Source organism: Blennius ocellaris, assembly GCF_963422515.1.
Source record: "Blennius ocellaris genome assembly, chromosome: 6".
NCBI lineage: Eukaryota > Metazoa > Chordata > Actinopteri > Blenniiformes > Blenniidae > Blennius > Blennius ocellaris.
The window spans coordinates 10,612,405-10,631,664 of record NC_137655.1 but is presented as its reverse complement, the minus strand read 5'-3'; the positions used below and the strand labels follow the sequence as shown (position 1 = coordinate 10,631,664).

The 19,260-nt window shown below is 39.5% G+C and overlaps 1 protein-coding gene across 1 annotated transcript in view; it reads left to right on the top strand.

Moving 5' to 3' along the window:
* Positions 1–8,356: 8,356 nt before the first annotated feature.
* Positions 8,357–19,260, top strand: part of stxbp5l (syntaxin binding protein 5L) — a gene marked incomplete at both ends in the record, with an annotated part of 133,254 nt that continues 122,350 nt past the window's right edge. The window contains one exon of the mRNA XM_080498534.1: positions 8,357–8,524. Within this exon, the coding sequence (XP_080354660.1) occupies positions 8,357–8,524 (168 nt within the window). The remainder of the gene's footprint in view (positions 8,525–19,260) is intronic.

The following is a 19,260-nucleotide window of genomic DNA, read 5'->3' as shown; positions in this document are numbered from 1 at the left end:
ATACAAATACAAGGAATTTCAATTTAGTTATGTAAACTCAGAGCGACTTTTCCTTTTATCCCCCACTGATATCACTTGGTCAAGGTGAATTCCTTTAAAGTTTGTGCTCATAAACAAAATAAGATATTTCATAAGCGACTGGAGGCATACAGTAAGGAATGTTTCAGTACTGTATGGAAAGGTTCTAACGCAGTTATTTGGTTGAAATGATAAAAGCAGCTTTTCATATGCAATAACAATTTGATGTTTGTGAATTGATGTACAACTGATGTACTCTGTGAAATCATTTGAACCTGCAGGTAATAATAGAAGGCATTGGCATCATGGGTGTTCTAGTTTGTGTTGTAGCCACAGTGTTTTTAACCAATCGAGTATTCTGTGTGTATGTGTGTAAATAGTAAAACACAAAGAACACATTACCATTTCAGAGTCCCATAGTTATTTTCTGAAAGGAATTCAGCTTTTCATAGCTTCACTAGTCACAACTATGGTACATCAACTTTAATAGGAAGCAATACTGAACACACATTTGATGTTATTGCTTCCCTCATATGAGATGTTACATTTACAATCTGTTCACACATCTTCACAAAAATACCACTTTTTTCAAGGGTAAGTGGATAACAGAACAGAACTGAATAATAATCACGATAATTAACACTGAAGGACATCCTGTGCCTCCTCCCCAGCCAAGAGATTTATCAAAAGAATCCTTTCAAAAAATATTTTCTTATCATTACCATAATCATTACATGATTCTGCAGCAGGTATACATGTGTCATTCAGGATTTTGATCTCCTCCTTCATTACAAATGGCCAAAATGATTAATTATCAGGATGCCATCCTGCTCTGATCAGTGTTCACCATTGTGTTTGTCAATACACACGTCAGGAGCCAAGCTTAGACACCATGTTTGGCAAGTGGTGGCTGTGAGTTATACCAAAAATAACAGAAGAATTCATTTAACCAACATCTTGCAGCTGCCACACCACAGTTGTATCTTCAATTTGCCAAGTGAATTGCAAACCGTAACAAAAAAGAGAGTCAGACCACCACCTGCTTTATGCAAGCCTGGGTTCGTCTTGAATGGGTCCAGTGCTGACCAAAACAGTGCAATTGATTTGGACAGTGTTTTAAATACCTTTTTTTTTTTTTTATTTATCGTAGATTTATTTTTATGCTGTTTTGCTACTCGATTTTATCTCTTTACTGTTTATGTGCTGCTCCAGGACTAATTACAAATAACAATGTTTTGTGGTTTTCAATAGCAATAACAACAGTGTTTTCTTCTGAAGGGTTTACGCAGAGATATTTACAATCAACCAAACATCTACTGCAAATTAACCAAGCCATTGCAGTGTTAGAATCCGGGACACTGATAGAAAAGCCATTTAGACTAAGGGAGAACATGCAAACTCTACACAGAATGTCATTGGGCGGTCAAGTTGTTCTCCATGTGAGGCAAACAAGCTCACCACTTCGCCACCACGAGGTCCCAATGAAGCTCGGCCCATCATATATCCATTATTCCCTTGCTGATAATCTGCGACTTTTGCCTTCAGAAATATCATGTGTTCTGAGGTTTTTAAGTCAGTAGTTTGGGTTGTAAACAACTGTAGATGAGCTTCACCACTATCACACTTTAAAACAACACAGCACTTTAAAACAACTGCATTCGACATATCTTTATTTTAATTTTCTACAGTTTACTACCCAACACAGTGTCATTATTACATTTCTCACAATGGTTTTTAAAATGTTTCCACCACAATGCTCTCAATTATTGTTCAATTAACCAAATAAAGTTAATGCATTGTATCTTTCATGGGAATTAAGACAAAAGAGAGTCTTTTACAAGTATTGACAGTGGTGTAAGTGGATGTTCAGCACAAGGAAATGCTACAGGGTGCTTGAACTCGTCATGATTCTTGCCATTTCTTCCACTAAAGGTTTTCGTATGCTTGAGGGTGAAGAAAAACTCCACTGCATTCGCTTGAAGAAAGAGATATACCATTCTGCATCCTCGGTAAATGAAATATAAAACAGGGTTTCATCAGCTTTTAAACACGAAATACATCTCTGTAGCAAAAACGAAAAGTGGCCATTACTCATCTTTGTTCTTTGGTCAGTAATGAATCTGGAACATCAGACATGCATTTACCAGCTCATTTATATGGAAATGAATAATCCCTGAAGGATGGTCCCTGCCTCAGATGCCTTCACTTCCTCCACCTTGACGTAATTACCAGTGGTCATGCAGATAGGAATGGATTCCTAATTGGAAATTGATTTAAAAGACTTCTGTATATGTCTTCCCTTTTGCCCCACTCTGTGCCTCTGCACTTTTGTCAAATCACCCAGCAGGTATTAATCGAGCTGAAGAAACCCAGCAGACTGGTGGGAGATGGTGGAGGTGGTGGTGGTGGTGGTGAGGCAATGAGACATGTCCATGGGGTCCCTGTGAAGTAATTAGAAAAAAAAAATTTTTTTAAACAGGAATGTAACTGTGGGAGTTCGTCTTTTCTGTGTCCAAGCTAAACCCTGTTCAGTTCAAATTGCATCTGAGCAACAACAATAGCATCGCAACTACTTTCAACAGCCTGAAGTTTCTTGAATGAAAGTTTTCCTTCTAAATAAAGTATATATATATATATATATATATATATATATATATATATATATATATATATATATATATATATATATATATATATATATATATATATATATATATATATATATATATATATATATATGCATAAATCAATCATCTGAGGCAAGGATAAATCAATACTCTAATTTTATTAATATCATGAATTGCCAAAGTGGCTGACACTACTTGAGGTAGTTTGACCTTAACACCACCAAAGCAACATTAAAATGCTTCATACAGGTTAATACATCAATAATTTAAAGCCTCAATCTGTGATCCAAATGTAAACCAAAGGTCAGCACTGCAAATCAAACATTTAATACACAGAGGGGAAGGTGTCAATGTGATTGACAACTACTTTATTTCAAAGATGAGAACTCAATTGTACTCAATACTAAGCAGCTTATTGATGTATTGTAGTGTCGCCCATTTTTGTTAAATACATTATAAAGAAAGAAAAAAAAAGACTGGATTACCCCGGACAGCTGGATCTTCAATGATTTCCAATATAATTCCAATGTAAATAGTTTGTCTTTCATTTCTCCCTTCAAATGAACAGCTTTTAGTGATGGGATATATTAAATAACCCAAACTGTAAGAACAATGTTTTTGACTTAAAACCAACTTTAATATGTTGCCAAGAATGACAGTAATATGCTGGTTCTCTGTGGGAATGTTTATCATTTTCATCACCAATATTTTGTCATCTATAATTAAAAATAAAATCAAACTGACACTGAGTGTTTGAAAGGTAATTTGAGGTATTTGATCACACTATAAGGTATTGGCCATGTTTAAGAGTATTTCTAAATTGAAAGCATCACTACAATCTGGAGACAAACTTCTTTAACTTGTCAAGGCAATTTATTATAGTTAAAATCTTAATTTTCAAATATCAACTTTGCAGCACCACGTGTATTGATCTAACACTCTTTACTCATTGTATTTGATTCAAATGCTGATGGTACAGTTGAGTATGCCTTGTTTAAGTCAAAGCCATCTTGACTGTCACGCGTTGTACCCCTAACCTCTCCAAAACCATGCAGGTCCAACTGGAAAACGCCTGGAGTCCACCAACCTTGCTATTTTACCCTGACAACAGAATATCATATTTACTTCTGTTATTTGACATTCCCTACAAACACAACCCCAAGTCATACACTTGTGGGATCTCATCAATGTTCCACAATTCCATGAAAGCTAACCAAAGAGCATTGTTGACAACATTATCTGACCAACCAAGCTAAAAATTTCTATTTCGGTAATGTTACAAGAGAGGTCTTGTTTACAATTAGACATCGTACTAATATCAACCATAATGTTGAAGCTCATGCTAGGATCTCTCTCTGTAGTAGTTATGCACTTCTGATTACATTTGTCCTTTGGGGGTATATTAGATATATCAAGACCTTGGATAAAAGACCCAACGACACCAGGTTTCAAAAAATGAAAAGCACTCAAAATGATAAAAAGGCCCATCTGAAGCAGCTTCTCGCAAGGAGGTAATAAAACCACAATGCAAACAGATTTGCTATTAAAACAAGAAAAAACAAAGATGGGAACCAACAGATAATTACTGTAAGCTGTGGGAGATAAAATAAAAGGCCTGAGTAAACACACACACACACACACACACACACACACACACACACACACACACACACACACACACACACACACACACACACACGCACACGCACACACAGGCCACAGCTGACAACAATTGAGGATAATCAGTGGAGGTGAGAAGAACTAAACATGAATCCAGACGTGAACTAAAAACTAAGACCACAACTATATGAAATACACAGACATCATGAATCTTGATCACATATAGATCTACTTGCACCATGGCAGTATAAAATACATCCAGACATCTGCCCTTTGCCACTGCTACAGGTCACCTCACATCAGATAGAAGACGTTCTGTCCTGAAGATGACAGCACATCTAAAAACCTATCATTTGCATGTAATTTGTTTTCACAAAATTGAAAAAAACAGACATTAACCATATATACATTATTCAAATTAAGATATCTATCCTCAAAGGTAACAGAGTTACAAAGATATACAACCAAAATAACATAAGCAGTCACGAAAAACAGAAAGGGAGGTTTTGCTGTTGTTTGTCTATATTTTGCATATGAGTGATTACACACAGGCTATATACATGCGTGCATGGTAGTTGGCTGAGTGGTAGTTGATATTGATGATATGCCACAGTTAATTCACTCATAAGCACTAACGATGGCAAATAATTTTGGTAGACAACATTCTCAGCGCGCAGGATAGCTGTAGCGTTTAGCATGCACCCTCTCCACTGGCTGTCATCTGGAGTTTTCATGTATGAGAGCCACTTTTGACAGAACACAAAATTGCTACACATAATCAGCACAAAGTGTTTGATGACACACTCTTTGATAAGCAGCTCTAACTCTCTGTCACATACAATCAGCAAGCAGCTCAGATTTAATCAGTAGTGATTGTACTGCACTGGTGTTGTTGGCGTGTGTGTGTGTGTGTGTGTGTGTGTGTGTGTGTGTGTGTGTGTGTGTGTGTGTGTGTGTGTGTGTGTGTGTGTGTGTGTGTGTGTGTGTGTGTGAGGGAAGTGTGTTTGTACGTATTTTGGCCAAAATCTGCTCCTTCAAATGAAATTCATCGAACTTTTAATTGCATCTGCATCTTCAAAATTAAACAACCCTGAGACATGATCTCTGAGATGAGGCTGATTTAGTATGAGAGCATTGCACAATGCAGAGGTCAAGCATGGAATCATCGCTGAAACTTGCCATTTGTGTCCAATCAGAGGAGTTTTACGATTATAATAACAGCCTTTATAAAGTCCTTAGCTCATTCTTGATAACAGAAACATTTTGTCACAAAAAGCAAGAATTGAAAGAACATGTCTTTTCTTAGAGGTGAAAATTACATTATAATCACCAGTTTGTTAGTTTGTTTGTTTGTTTTGTGTCTTGAATTCTATTCATATTTCCTTTTACAAAATTGTGAATATCCCTTTTCTTTGTTTTTAATTTGCAGTGTTGGATGAAAACTCTCCTGGCCCTGAATTATTGAGTTGTTTAATTACCAGGTGCCATTCAAAACAAAGCTCTTTGTTGAGGCAGGTTTGTGAACAGCCATCCTCTCTGAAGCAAACACAATGTCACTTTCTGTTTGTGTGCAAGCATGAGGTGTTGCATACAGCACACAGTCAAGTTGCACACTCAAGAAACAGTAACAATTTGATTTGTTATTGTATGTATTCAGTGCAAAACCTTAAACAATAATAAATAGAACAGCAATAAATAGACTAATTAAATTATTTTATATAAACAAATATGTGAGGTGGAGTCCTAATAGAGGAACAAATAGGTAATATGTTGGTTTGTTTAGTGTACTTGTGTTATTGTCTGGGTGGCTTTATTTAAAAAAACCAAAAAAAACCCCAACATATTACAAACATCCACAACATCAAAAGATGTTTGAAAACAATTATTCATAGTGGAATAAAGACTTAATGAATGGAAGTTCCCAGCATCAGACATGTGGATATTCATCTAAAACAAATCATTGAGTCATTACAATTCTTTAGTTTTGTTATGACATGTGCTGGAAAAGTACCCTGGAGATCAGTCTGGAACTGAAGTCTCACTTTACATTGCAGAAGAGGCAGAATGGCCACGTGTGCTGTACTCTGATTCCATCATGCATTGCCAGGGGGCTCCGGCTCGTGACGTAAGTGCTTATGCAACAACACCGGTCTTGAACATTCAAGTTAGGTAAGTGTGGCCGATACTTTGTTACTCCTGAAAATACTACTTTTTTCATTGGGTGAATGAATCTGCTGTCTTTTAAACTCTTTAAACAAATCCAAACTTAACAACACACACTTGTAAGGACCTGCCTACTTCACAGAGACTAATAAGCAGACCCCACAGTTTTTTTAACCACCTTTTAAAAGTCAGAATGTGGTTTTATAGGCTCAATCAGTGCGATACAACTATGAGTGAAACCAGAGCAAACTTTAGACATTTTACCAGTTCATTACAGGCAAGTATGGAGAGACAGCTTATTTGTGTTTTTAACAACAAATGTTATAATAAATATTGGGTTGGTCTGCAACTCCCTAGCAGCACAACCCTGTGATCTGATGGGCCATCTTGTGCCCTCCACCATCAGTAAGTGAGTGAAACTGCCACCCCTTATTGTATTATAAAAACAAACGTCAAATAGGAAGGTCATTAATGCAGACAGTGTCGGGCTAGACATGATCTCAACTTAAAAATCTTCCTATACGTTTTTTTTTATTTAATTAATTTTTTTTAGACATTTAGGTAAAGCAGATGAAACCCACACAAACACAAAAGTTATAAACTGCAGTGTTCCTGCTCTTTGCATTATTGCATCTCCCACGTGTGCGTTCACTGCTGGATCATAAACGTCTCTATATATTTTAAAGTGAATTGTTCCTTTAAAAAATTGTTTTTATCTCTTCCTTCGGAGCTCCAATCGCAGACTAGAGACGGGAGAGAGAGAGAGAGACAGAGAGAGAGAGAGAGAGAGAGAGAGAGAGAGAGAGAGAGAGAGAGAGAGAGAGAGAGAGAGAGAGAGCGAGAGAGAGAGGGAGGGAGGGGGCGGGGCTGGCTGGGTATGATTTTTCAGCACCGCGGACAGCTCCCGTCCTCTCCCGTCTCTGGACTGCAGGGAAGCGACGCTCTCACTTGGATGCTATTTCCTTTTTCTTACACCACCAGCCCAGCCCCCAGCCCCCCACCCACCGACTCTCATCGATCGGTAGATTAACCCCGGGTTCTCACCGAGATCGCGCGGCATGCTCTCCCCACCCTTTCTTCTCTCTCTTGGCGGTTGACTTGTCTCGTTCTGTGGCCTGACTGAGGAGTGAAACCTGGTTGTAACTGCATTGCCTCTGCGTCTTCTGCCTGCTCGGCTCCTCTTCCCCTCTTAGCAGCAGCCACAGTGTTGTGGAAGTGCTTCTCGGCGGGGACGGGGGGCGGCTGGGTGGGAGGCATAGTGGACTGACCTGCTGGAAGTTTGTGTGCATGTAAGAGTGTGCGTGTGAGTGTGTGAGTGTGTGAGTGTGTGTGTGTGTGTGTGTGTGTGTGTGTGTGTGTGTGTGTGTGTGTGTGTGTGTGTGTGTGTGTGTGCGTGCGCGTGCATGTTTGTGTGTGCGTGTGTGTGTTAATGTGTGTATGTATGTGTGTGATCTGTCACTTTTGCGGGATGTGTTTCTCCAAACGCTTCCAAACGGAGTGGGCTTTTTCCCTAGGCTGAAGAGTGGATGCTACTTCTAGGATGCAGGAGAAAGGAGGAAGGATGGGGCTGAAGTTAAGTAGTTTGAGCAGCAAAGGTGCGAGCTCTAATATGAGATAAGCAACCTGCATCTGCAACGTTGGCTGCAGATCGGTCGTGGATCAGACGCATTAATTTCTCGTGGACAACAAGCCAGGGAGCAAAATGAGGAACCGCTCTGACTTTTTAAACTGCACCTAAGACACAGAGAGGGGACTATTTCTCTCTCGTTCTCTTTTTTTTTTAAACTCATCTGCAGGAAACCACCTTTTCTTTCTTCCTAAACGAGTTGGGATCTTTGCCTTTAAGTGGATACTGGGAAAGCAAGGAAAGGAGAGTTGATTTTCAACTCTTTCCATCACCTTTACACATACAAAACAAACACTTAGAGATGAAGAAGTTTCGGAAGGTGTTGGACGGTTTGACCACCTCCTCTCCAGGGGGGCCTTTAGGGTCTCCATCGTGCGGCAGTGCGGCTGGGACTCCCACCGCGGCGCCCACTCCAAGAGAAATCGACATCCAGGAGACTCTAATATCGGAAAACTTTCAGCTGTGTAAGGTGGGTGGTTGAAGGCACGCCATAGGCCTGCAACATCTGATTAGGTTGTCGTTTCTTTTTCTGTTTGTATTGAATACATGTGCAGACAGGATGATGTAAAAGTTGAATGTGTTGAGCTGCTGCGCTTTACGCACTAGCCTGCCGTTGTCTGTGCTGAAAGTTCAGCACCATGGCCAGCTCTCGGTGCGCAATCCTCCTGAGACTCAATTCAGTTTTACACAATAACACAAAAAGAATGAAAGTGTCGCGACACTAAAAACACCTCAATAGTATTTGCACCGTTAAAAGCTGTACGGCAAGTCATTGTGTTTATGGCCCATCCACACAAAGCTGCAGCTGGAAGAGGGAGGGAGGGAGCGGGAGCTGTGCCTGTGCGCATAGTTTTTTGGGCTCAGTCCAGCTCCCTCCCGTATGTACAGTGTGTGGCTTACAGAAGATGCACCCCATCATCGACACACTGTTGCCTATAAGCTGCACGCATGTGCCGCAAAACAATGCGAACCGAGAAAGGGATCAGCGGCAGCGTCCTCTCTGCATCACCAAGCAAGCAGGGACGGTAGAGAACGATGACATAACTGGTGTCCCTCCCTTGCATCACAAAAAAAGTGTATATCAAGCCAGCGAAGGGAGCCTGCAGTAGTGTCCTGACTGATGCGCTTTTCTCCGGGAAAAGAATGAGGGAGGGGTGCTGAATGAATGCAAGGGGGTGGGGGGGCTGTGGAGGTATTTATAGCTGCTCCGGCCACCCGTCGCAGCCCATGTTATTTTGAATGCATTTTTGGAGCTGCCGACTGCAGTGATTATTTCAAACCTTTGAAGAAATTAGTCTATTTTTTAAAATTTATTTAATTATATATCATGTGTGAATAATTCATTGAGGAGCACCAAAAAAACGGGATTGTTTTGAAAAAGCTGCGTTATTATTGGGCAGAGTAACGGCTGGCGGAGGGGGTGGAAGTATGTGGGTGGGGTGAGAAGGGGGTCTGAACAGAGACTGTGGAGGAAGATTGATTCACAAGCGAGAAGGGATGCTGCAGAGTGGCCGTATAGAGCAGGAGAAATTGCTAGAAAAGCAGAGCATGGTAGCCTTGAGTCCCATGCAGAAAGCAGCACCTCTCTTTAGTGAGTGGGATCCATGCATGGCTGTATTCACCAAAGTTCATTGTTGTTGTGCAAATACCACCTCCGTTGTGTTCGTATGTTTGCGTGCATGTGCATAAACGAGCAAAATACATCCAAACAGGCAGGGGAAGGATCAATATAGCTGCACGATTCACATCTGTTTCATTTATGCACCCCATTCATACAGCATTTAATTTGTGAAGGAGATTATAATCCATCATACTGTTAAAGGAGCCAAATATATTCACAGATCCTTTTCTTAAGGCATCTTTGAAAAAAATTACATCACGCTTAAACAATTTCATCCTTGCACAAAGTTTGAAAAATCTGTCCAAGATCTTGAATAAAATTAGTGTTTTCACTCAGATGTGGAATGAGTGTGCAAAAAAACAAACAAACAAAAAACAACTGTCCTTGTTTCTATCACCATCTCATCAGGATTTTGCTCTCATGTTTTGGAAACACTTTCATTCCGACATGTACACACAAAAGACTGGAAGAACCACGTAATGAGCAAAAATCTGTGATCCCTGTTTTTTTAGTTTTAATTCCGTGTGCTAGAAAACATGAATATGCTGTACACATAGAAACAAGGCCATTTCCGTTGAAGCTGAACATGGAATTTATGAGAATTTTTATTTTGTGCCAAAACAAAGAAAACACTTGTGTATCAACATTTGAATTAAGCGTTAAAATCCAGAAGTCACTCAGTAAATACGTGTAAAACAATCAAACAAAAAAACACTTAAATTTGAAAATTTACACAACATGGTAGGGCTGCAAAATGACTGTCTCCATTCATTGCCTCAAATATTTTTAGGTCTGTGTGATGGGGATGTAATCCTGTGAGTGTTTGACTAACTTCTCAAACTTAGTCATGACTTGTGTCCTCAGCACACAGAGTGGGAAGATACAACAGCTCAGTTTGTATTATACAGCAGTTTTTTATGTGATTTGTGCTCGAGGGCTGATTTAGCCAAGGTGCTGAAATAAAGGTTTTGGTGGAATCTTGTTTGGACTAAAGGAAGGAGATGTGAGACTGGATGTCTGATTGAATCTATGGAATAGATCGATCTCAGTTCGGAGCAGAATGAGTTCATTTTGTGTTAGATGTAGGAAGCAGATACGCTGAGGGGGAAAAGACGCTGACCTGGACTACATTGTACTGAATGTTTACTAATTAACTGGACTGAATGATGCAATAAGACTGTTTTTAGAGGAATAACAAATAATTTTACTTCACTGGAAAACACAAGTGCCTATTTTGCCCATGTTACTGTTACTTCGGGTTTTAGTTTGAGTGAAAAACACTGCACAGACCACCACAAATGCAACCCAGGAAGGACTTATGGACTTCACCTGTCCACACATCGTGCGGCCCGATAAAATTTCACTTTCGAGGCCACAAAAGTTAAACATTTCAGCAGGACAACACCTAAATGATTAGAATTTTACTTTTGTTCCAGAGCAAAGAAATATTTCATTATACCATCTATGATGGTCTACAGTGAATAAGCAAACTTTGTTCAAAACCTGAAAACCCAAACTCTCCAAAAAATAAATGTTTAGGATTTTGAAATTTTCACGATTGCCTGCTGCCATAAACATTGAAATGTCCTGTCTCTGTGCAGTTTTGATGCCAATGTTTACTTCACCAGCATTAAGCTTTCACACCTGTATCACTGATTGGTGCTATAATATTATTATTAAATACCAAAATATCAATGCTGATGATACCATATACATCGATTTTTGAAATGATTATTATGTAAAAATATAAATATTTAGCACATACAGTATTTAACAAACATATTATTGTTTACCTTGTTATATATTTAATAGCTATAATCTGATGTATTTTTCTTACAAGTTATTACCATTTCAAAGTATCAGTTTTGCTGGCAACTATTTTTTAAGCTGACCTAATTCCATGTGGGACTTACAGTGGATCTAATACACAGTTTGACTGATATTTAATCATTATGCTGCGTTTATTGTGTTGCTGCTCTTCTCCAAGTGGCCAAAAAAAGCTCCAAATATGATTTGCCTAAGAAGCAGGCCACTGAGTCATAATCATCTTCAACACAGTGCCGGTGTGGCATGCTACAGGAAAGTCGCTACTCACAGTTGCAGATTTGTATTGCTGGGGTCTGTTACACTGACTGTCATTTGCATTCTGTGAAGTTCCTGCTGCAAGTGACCTCATTCATATTTTATTTTTCACTTCTATTTTACCCCGTCACCTCTTCTGAGTGGAGCACTGACTATAGAATTTTAATCATTAGTGAGAAATATCTCAGAAATTCATTGAGTCTTTTGTGTCTCCATCGAATGATATGACTCACACAATAAGAGTGGAATTTCTGAATACGGCGTGTAGGCTGATGTGACAAATCTGACTATTACTGGCAGACGAGCATTGACAAGATCGTGCTTCCGTTTTCACTTAATGTTCAGATGTGTATGTTATCTATATGTATGCCATGTTATCTTCAGACACACTAAAAATGTCCAGAGCAACATTATAGGTGCAAGTGAGCTCAGAAAAACCACATGGCTGCTTGAATCCCAACAAAAACATGACATATAAAAATATGTGTCTGTTGAGTGCAATGATTGTTCCCTTTTTCTGTTGATCCATCTTTTATACTGCTTTTTCCAACGCCATTTCCCAGTTTCTATCCGAGCTATGAGTGAAGGCTGTATACAGTCTGGACAGATCACCGGTCCAATAAAAGGTAAACACAGAGAGACAGACCTTCAGGCAATTCAAAGCCACAAATAAACCTCAACAGCATGTTTTTGGACTGTAATACCTGAGGAAAAGCCACACAAGGAGAACATGCCAACTCCAGAAAGACTCCAAGTCTGGATTTGGACATGGAATCTTCGCACTGTGAGGTGCGAGAATTCTAACCACTATCAATGTCCTTTTGCAAACTAGTTTTAGGCTTTAGGCTGAATACATTGTAAGACCCACTCCTCTCACTGGTTATATTTTCCACAGCGTACCAAACACAATTTGGAGGATTGCCAATGTGGGAGTATTTTTAGTTTTGTTAGCATTTTAGCAAGCTGACAATTGGTTCAAATTAATAATCAAGACAAAACAAACAAGTCATGTTTTATGTGAACATAAGCTTTTATTAAGTTTTTAGGAAAGTTTGTTTTGCTCAGATGCCTGTATGAATCTGATTAGGGTAGAAAAAGGTAGAATAACCAGCTGTTTAATATATTTTAGGCAGTAGTGAATGTTTAACCACTGGTAAAATAGATTGAACTTATTTATGCAATATATCCCAACTTTCGTTGAATAGACTCTTGTTTGGAGTTCAGATGTTAGATGTTTGCGCCATCCTCTGAAAGCACGATATGTGGGCTGGTAACTATGACGTCAGCTCACTTCTTCACCAGCGGCCACACAAACTCTCCATGGGAGTGATGACTCAGTGGGTCGGCTCCCAGCTAGTCTCACATTACCATGTGTCGGCTGCCTGTCAGAAGCCACAGTGTGGGATCAATTAGGGAAGAGTTGATACCGATCTGAGAAGAGAAGATGGGGGGAAAAAGCGATAGGTGGGCGATGAGTTCAGTATATTGGGTACAAGAGCAGCATAGGATATTTGGAGAAGAGTATTCTACCTTTTTCTTGCATTCAGTGCTAAAAGTCACTCTACTGTAACGCTTATTCCATCCTCGAAAGCTTCACCTGCCATTTTCACCATAATTACAAAACATTTCAAGAATATAGTGAGGCATGAAACAATTATTTGCACATTAGGCTATGTGGCAATTTGTTTGTGCGTGACAGAGAAAGTTTGAGAGAGCAAAAAAGAAAAAAGCTTGCTCATGATTTTGTGTGGGTTTTCAAAACACTTTGTCCATTTTGTGATAGCAGACTGCCTGCCTAACCTCATGCTGTGCAAATATAATCAAGCGAGCATTTTCAACATTTTTTTTTTCTTTTTGGTTTTCCATCCATCCATTTTATACCACAACCAATATACCATGTGATTCCTCTTTTGTGTGACCAGTGGTATTTATGGACAATTTCAATATGACTGTGTTTTTAACAATGAAAATCATCACAATGGCGTTTCTAATGGGAAAGGCTGAGGCTGCTGGCAAAATGAAGAGCCATCCATCCATCCATCCATACATCCATCCATCCATCCATACATACATACATACATACATACATACATACATTCTAGAGGTGAGCAACATATAATTTCCATATAGAAACCTCAATGTGCACAACAAAGCCACAGGAAGACCCCCAATTGAATTCGAACTGGGATATTAAGGGCTCACCCATCCGACACGATTGGCATTGTGGTGAGGAAATGGCCAAAATGTTAGATTGAGCCCACTGACATTAAGGTCCCGTTTAGACTGCAATGTTTCACGTGACAACACTAAATCTGTTAGAAAAAAAAAAAAAAAAATGCAATAATATGCCGGGCCACTGGATGGCGGTATTGCTTGATTTCGTAATGAAACCACACAGATAAGCGTGCAGAGAACAATACGCACGTGAAGAAAATGGAGAGCATCCAACATCCGCATGGACTGATAACGCATCGAATGATTTCATGGGTGAGTCTCAACTATTAAACTACTGATATGGATGATTAAAACTAGAATACGGACCGCGAATAATACCACTACAGATCCGCCATTTTTGTTTACAAGTGGATGAGAAGGAGGCTGGGGAAAGCTGCGCATGCGCAGTACCAGGCTTCATTGCCTCCAGCAGTCTCTGCAGGAGAGAGTAGCGACCATGAAATAAAGCGACCATGAAATAATCTTTCGACTTTGGGAGCCGGGATCAAAACTTCACGGAGACAGGGGATCCGTACACTGGTGCTGTATAAACGGACACCCGAAAAGTCAAGAAGTTTTGCAGATATACTCATATTCGTTGTCATGTAAATGGGGCCTAAGACATGAAAATACCTCATAATGCAGAGATGATATCTTCTTAAGCTCCTTGCAAACGTACGTTGACTGTAAAAAGGGGTGGAGGGGACTGATGAGCATTAGAGCCACTTACGAGGATGAAACAGCAAAGATCCATGATAACATCATCGGGATGATGGTCCAAAGTCATGATATGCTCAGCGCACCTCCAGTCTTGGGAAACGTAACAGGTGCGATTATTATGGAGGCAAAATTGCTGTACACATGTACCAAAGGCAAGCACATACATGATGGGAATTTGTTTTAAAAAATCACAAGTATCAATGAAAAAGGAGGATCTTGTTCTCAGAGCTATTGTGCTCACAAGATTGACAGATATATGCACGACATGGAGTAGGTACTTTAAGCAAATAGCTGGAATGATGTAGCGATACAGACAGACAAACTGGTAAGGATGAAATAACCAGATGGAGTGGTGGTTTGACATAGTAATTTCAGGCGACAGCAGGACAAGGCAGAAGAGCTGAAAAAGAGATAGCGTGATGTAAAAAGCAAAAGCAACTGTGGTCTCACTGGTAATTAAAATCCTTAAGAGTTAGACCTGCAATTTAACAGAGTTTTCCCAGCAAATCTCAGGAAAAATGATCTGAGATCTCTGGCGAGAAGAATGAAAATTAAGTTTTGTTTTGCAAAATCAGTGTTAACACTCTTCATTTCCAATCCACATCTCTGTAATGATATAGTGTGCAAAGAAGTTAGTCATCACATTGGGAATCCCAGCTCAGTTCTCTAAATGAGAATGTTTGAATATTCATGAATGTTGGAAATACACCAACCAATCAGACTATGAGTCATCATAACTATAACCTGCAAACATTTGGGTATAAAACTGGCCATGTGTGGGTTTCGTTTCAATGATTACGAGGAGGCAGACTCACATGTCACATCATAGTTGAGTGTATCATCCCACGCACCTCATTGTCCCCTCCTACTATTTCCTTTCAAGCCTGGAGCTTGGTGCTGATGCCATGACTGATGCACTGACACGCTTGCTGCTGTGGTGAAAAGGTTAAACCACATGTAAAATACATGCCTGTTTTCTGACCCCACCGTGGCACAAAGCCCTGATCCATGACAACAATTACCTCCTCCACATGCACGCACACACACACACGAAGACAATATTGCTTTTCATTTGCATAAAAGGAATGATGTATCTGGGCTTTCGAGCATACACTTTTATCTGAAGAGATAAGGGCCAAAAGTGAACAGGGTCCTATCAAATGCAGCCTGATAAAAAACAACTTCAATGTTTCTATCGTTGCAGTATTTTTCTGCTCAGTACATTGATTGATATACAGTACATTTGATTGATTTACAGTAAGCACTTTGCAAAATCGATGTTATGAAATGCAACCCAGTCTTCAACACTGAGAAGGGTAAGGCATGAATACAACACAAAAGTAAGTAAAAAAGAATTACATAGGGTTAACAAATCAAGGCATGGGAGGAAGCAAAATGACTTTTAATTATTTGAAAGCTTTAGGAAGAGACAAAGGAAAATACGACAGATTTTGCCAGCCTGAGCAGGAATCCATTCCTCAATCCAAGATATAAAACACACAGCACGGCCTCAACCTGTATCGTCATGCATCAGATTGGTTAAATCTGAGTAAATCACATCTTCAAACAAATCAAACAGCACACCAGACACCATGTAAATTAATTGATGTATACAGATGCAAGCAATCATGCATGCATGTGTGCGACTTACCTCCTGTTCCCGTTCAATGTATACAGCAACTGTAGTGCAAATTAGTCCATGACAGTCAGCAGAGAGAGGCTTTTCCATGCTCTTTCAGTCATTCTTCTACTCCTATCACTAGATTCTCACCCTTCACATTTGTGGGCAGCATGTGTTTGTCTAAATGAGGAGTGAATGTTTGTTAGACAGGCTGCAGTATCAGCAACATATGAAGGAGACTGCATTGTGTTATCAATGTCATAAGACTCAGGAAAAGCAGTGTTATTCTCGGCAAGAGTTTATATCAAAAGCTGAGTGATCACACTCACTGCATGCAATACATTTGTTAGGGTGTTTTTATTTTTCCATCCACCCAACATATTTCCCACAGTGATTCAGATCAGCTGTCAATGAATTGGAGACAATAGTTTTTCTTTGTTTACTCTCCTAATGACGTGGATTCCTTCAGCTGGAATGCTTTTATTTGCACACATTTCATAAAATAGAGTAAAAGTGAGAAAAGTATTTAGCCAAACCTTGAAAACGTCTTCAAGTAAGGAGGAAATTCTTCTCGTGGTGTCATGTGCCAGAGCAGAGCTGCCTAATTGTAGGACAGTTGTGGTTGTGGTTCTGAAATGCTACTGAACAAGATACATGAGACCAAGATGGTTATTAATGTTAAAACTGTCCAGATCAGGCAGTAAAAGAGAAATTACTTTGATATTGACTATATATATCCTTGTTGGACATGCTGATTGTGTGCACGTCATGTTAAAAAAAGAAACAAACAGGAACATGTATTAGCCTTGTGAAAGAACTGCTTTGTATTGCCCTTCATCTATCTCGACTGAATTAATAGCCATTACGTCTCAGATGAACAACAAAGGCAGGAGTGTGCCCGATAAGAAAGAAATGAGCTCATGCTGTGCTTTGTAATCACGTTTTTTTTTTTTTTTAAACTGTTGTTCCCCACATTGAGAAATCCCTGATCTCCGCTTCTACTCCTCCTCCCCGACGTTCGGTCATGTCTCCTCTTTATTTTCAGCAGCTACCGACAAGATCAAAGGAATTTTAGAACAACCTCAAAATATCTGTCTTCAAACACTGTTGGGGAAAGCCACGTGTATCACTGTTTGCTTGACAGGCTCACTGGCTCTGTAAAGTCAAGTAAATCGGAATGGATGACTGTGACGAGAATACTCGACTTTCCTCCGCACTACTGTCTCTCATCCTGACATTTAGCCCGAGGGGACAGATGCTAAAACACCTGGGTGATGCAAATGAACAATTTGTGTGTGCCAGGGACACAAGTAACAATGGCAAACAAGTGTGTGCAATGAGTTCACACAGTAATGCAAGAGGACGCAAACAAAAACAATGATGAACACACCATAGTTACACATTCATAGTTTTGATCCTTCTGAATCACTGCAACATGAATGTGCTGTAAACAGGTGGAGAGTTTTCACTGTTTATTCTCAAGGTGTGCTCAATAAAAACCCCTTCCTGCTCTGTTACCCCTGGCCTTATCTTACAGACAGAGCGTCAACCAGCTGAGGCCAATTGTGTAATTCAGAGATAATTCACCAATATTGATTTGGCCACAGCGTTGCCATGACAACACTGACACACGTGGCATTAAAAATTCAATTCCAGTTGTATGATGGTGGTTTTCATCAAGAACCATCCGTTATGACACAACAAGGCCTACGTATGAAAAGTTTATCTTATCAATTTTTATTTGTTTTCAGTTATAAATTGAATAGATTTTTTCCCCATGATAAAACATACAAACAGGCTGAATAATAATTAAAAATGATCTGACCAGGGACTGAGGATTGAGAGTCCAAAAAGCTCTGCTTTTCTCATGTCGTTGTTCTCCTTTATCACGAGAGGAAGAGGTGAGATCAAATGATAATTGTCATATTTGCTCAGCTTTCCTTGAACTTTCATTCAAAAGCTTGTATGTATTTCTTGTTTGATTTGATGTGAAGTCAAGGAGACACACCTGCTGGATAGTTCACTAGTTCATTGAAGGGTGGATAGTACCAATGAACTGTATTTTCTCTAATTTATTCTACTTTGATTTATTTTTCCAACAATGTAATATTATTTTTCTGTTTTTAAAGATGTTCTCGTGTGGAAAATGTTGCTCTAAAGGCTTTTTTTATTGCATTTTTTTTTTTACGTGTTGCATGAATAACACGTCATAGCTGATTTAAACCCACACATTCCATCCATCCATCATCCATCATCCATCCATCCATCCATCCATCCATCCTGCTGTATCCTGTTCAGGACCAGGGTGAATACATGTATATGTGCATCAACAATATAATCCCGTCACTCAGTGGACCAAACCCACAAACCTCACGTGGGCCATTTGTGATATGCGGACATGTTTCCACAGTCAGTTTGCTGGTATTAATTTGTCAACAAGCCTAATCCAGCTTGTCGTCCATTATAAACCGCACCACCAAAGAAACATGTTTAAAGTCACATCAGGAAAAGCAGAGCATGTACAGTTTTTGGGTAATATTGTCAGGAACTCTTTGAGTCTGCGCTTGGGTCCATCCTCACACGTCCTTACAAATATGGCAGCAGCGTCCCAATGCATCAACACACTGTTGTGCGACCGACATTTTTCACACCACGTGTAAAGCATCATATTGTGACATAAAGAGAGTTGCGTAACAGACATGCACTCACAGCTCAGACAGCAGGAAGCAATCCAACATGCCATATACTCTAATTGGATTATGAAGATGGTGTTCCCACCAGGTTACATCAATTTCATCATGGTTTCATTCGAATACGTGTCAATACAATCAGACAGCAGTGTTTACATGACACACCTTTATTTGGAGTGGCATTCAATTCGATTAATCAAGATTCATGAATCTGCAGCTTGTGTTTGCCCAAGATGTACCCTGCTTTCAGCAATAGT